The sequence below is a fragment of the Dendroctonus ponderosae genome, unplaced genomic scaffold (genome assembly GCF_020466585.1).
Source record: "Dendroctonus ponderosae isolate FM_Combo_2020 unplaced genomic scaffold, Dpon_F_20191213v2 Dpon_F_20191213_5, whole genome shotgun sequence".
Taxonomy (NCBI): domain Eukaryota; kingdom Metazoa; phylum Arthropoda; class Insecta; order Coleoptera; family Curculionidae; genus Dendroctonus; species Dendroctonus ponderosae.
Window position 1 is genome coordinate 13,687,423 of NW_026018715.1, and position 2,734 is coordinate 13,690,156.

Consider the following 2,734-nt stretch of genomic DNA (forward strand, 5'->3'; position numbering starts at 1 on the left):
CATCAACTTCCATGGAAAATAGCTAAAGTGTCGTACTCTCCTTAGGCAAAAGTTCACTCAAATCCGGACATCTGTTGAATTTGTAGAGAGTTTTAGCTTGAAGATTCAGGGGCAAAATGTCACCGTTTGCAGTCGCATCAAAATTCTTAACTTCGAATTGGGCTCAAAAGGGGAAGTTGAATTTCCAAAATCAGTAGGCGTTGATTTTTCTTGAACGCTCAAGCAAACCACTTCTGAAGATGCAAGCCACTCGTGCTTGCGAAACGTCAAGAAGAAATTCTACCGAACGACGGCCTAAAAGGTTTCAGGTCTAGTTAACTCCTTACGAGAGCAAAATTCCGTATCAAAATGCTAAGCACAATTTTTAATCTTTCAAAATCAATGTACAGTCACTCGAAGATTTAGCACTGCACCTTCCTTCAGCATGGCCCTAAGTGAGGACCTGGTAACGACTAGACCTTGCAATCGATGTTTCACATTGGCGAAATCCTTGTCCAGTACCTTGGACACTCCACAGAAAGCCGACAGGGACACAGAATCGTCCTTGGAGCTCAATTCTAGAGTGCATCTGTGGGACTCTTCCGAGTTGGTGAACAGCCAGAAGAAGCAGCAGGAAGACATCGGTTTGCTTTCATCTGACCCGCTGGCCATTAGCCAGAAGGTGCTGATGGGGATTTTCTGGCAGAATTTGTTGCAAGTCCTCACTATGCTTTCGGATCCGCCCACTTTGAGGTAGTCAATGCGATTGACTTCGTAGACTGTTATCATGGATAAGCAGAAGTGGAAGTTGTATTCGATCAGGGATATGTCGCATGGTAGGAGGAGTTCCTTCCCCCGTTCCACTGTCCAATTGGACACGTCGTTGTGCTCGGACTTGAAATGGTTGACAAACTGGGCCACAGCCACTGTTTTATGGCATGGTTTGTGCGGACATCTGAAGGGCCTTTTGGAGGCCGAAGGCGGTAGACTGAGTACAGACTTGGGCGGGTTTGGCCGGTTTTTCCTAGCTAAAGTTGGATTGGATCTGCAACCCACCTGGGATCCATAGAATTTTTCCTTGCTCATTCCTATGAGGGCTTCAAACAGTTTGTCCTCATCATGCGAAGTGATTTGCGATGTTGAGGGCGTAAAAAAATCTTGGTAGTTTTTTGAGTAATTGTATTTGGTGACGGGCAGCGTGTTCACGTTGTAGCGATAAGGCCTGCCAATTCCCGGCCTTAAATTCGCTTTACTTCGGCAATCTGGCATTGCTCTGGAGTCCTCAAGGTCTCCAGCGCTTCTGCATAGTGGACATGATAAATTTGCGCCATTACCTAAGAGAGTACATGCAAAATTGGCCCGTTGTGCCAGGAAGAGGTTCCACTTTGCCTACCTCTGGGTCCAGGTTTCAACCTCTGGAAGCAAACCTGGCAACAAATGTGCTTTTGGATGCAACAGAAAACGGGAAAGCGATCCGGGATCCGATTGCACACTACGCAAACTTCTCGATTTCTCCAGCTGGACGCACTATCCATCACAATTTGTTTCTGCGCACCCCGGTTCTCTTTATATGCATGTTTTATGAAACTACCAAAATTTTGGCATAAACCAATGGGCGGAATGGGGTGTTATGAATTTTGAATTTTTTTAGTTGCTCGACATTTAAATAGCGCATGTCATAATTGACTTTGGCTCTGGATTGGTTAGAAAGTCACCAGCATACCGATAGGGTCGAAAAGTGAATACAACTTTGAATGGACGAAAACCACTCAAGACTTTCGCTTCTTCTCTTTTTCAACTGCAAGCTTGCTCCTCAAGTTTTCTTCCCTGCATGTCATTTTCTTCGTCATTCCTTCTTCAGCTTGTTGTGGTTCAGCCTTCAGGTTCTCATTGTTCTCTTTTGGGGCTCTAAAAACGTTTTCCATTCTTCTAGTGCTTTGAATGCACCTTTTTCACTTTCACAAACTTCTCCCACTACAAAAAATTGAGGACTTTTTTATATTTTTTCAAGTCAAATTCAATGTGTCTTCATTCTCATCCGCTTCCTTGAATGTTATTTTCTTTGCCATTCATTCCTTTCCCAACATTTTGTGGTTGAGCTTCGATTGCATCATTGTTATCTTTTTTTTTAGGTTTAGTGGTCTTGATTCTCGTTTTTGTGGGCTGCATTTTATCTTGCATACCGCGCTCAGAATCTTTGGTAAACTTCCCCCAATACAAAACTGAAGTATTTCTTTAATCATCTTTGACTTGAAGCTCTTTATCTTCATTCTCTTCTATTAAAGTCATTTATTTTGCTAATTCTTCCTCAACTTTCAGATTTTTATTGTTACCTTATTTTAATAATGTTTCCCATTTTCCATTGATCTAAATGCCTGCCTTTGGGGATTGCTTTCCATCTTTGAGTATCTTCGATAGTTTCCATTCAGCATCAGTTGCATCGCTGCAACTCTTCAGTGAACTTCTCTCAATCCTCCACTTTAGTTTTGTTAATTTTCCAATTTATTTTATTTTGGGTTTTTCTGTAGTTATGCAGGTTTTTCCGTTGGAATGGCTTAGTAATCGATCGGTTCAACTGGGTGAAAATGCACAGATTTCTTTAAACAGTCATTTATTTAATGAATAATCCCAAAAAAAACACAATTTCTCATACATTGTAACCAGCAAGGACGTTTTCTTCGGATTTCGATATGTTTTGGAGTCAATTTCGATCGGAACATTAAAGCTTCGCAAGAACAATTTCATATTTTGTAAG

The 2,734-nt window shown here is 41.7% G+C and overlaps 1 protein-coding gene across 1 annotated transcript; it reads right to left on the reverse strand.

Moving 5' to 3' along the window:
- Positions 1-343: 343 nt before the first annotated feature.
- Positions 344-1,936, reverse strand: LOC109545403. The gene is made up of 2 exons (XM_019916070.2): positions 1,373-1,936; positions 344-1,313 (listed from the first exon to the last, which is right to left on the reverse strand). Exons 1-2 carry the CDS (start codon positions 1,512-1,514, stop codon positions 379-381), a joined length of 1,077 nt encoding a protein of 358 aa, XP_019771629.2. The 5' UTR covers positions 1,515-1,936; the 3' UTR covers positions 344-378.
- Between the last annotated feature and the right edge of the window lie 798 nt (positions 1,937-2,734).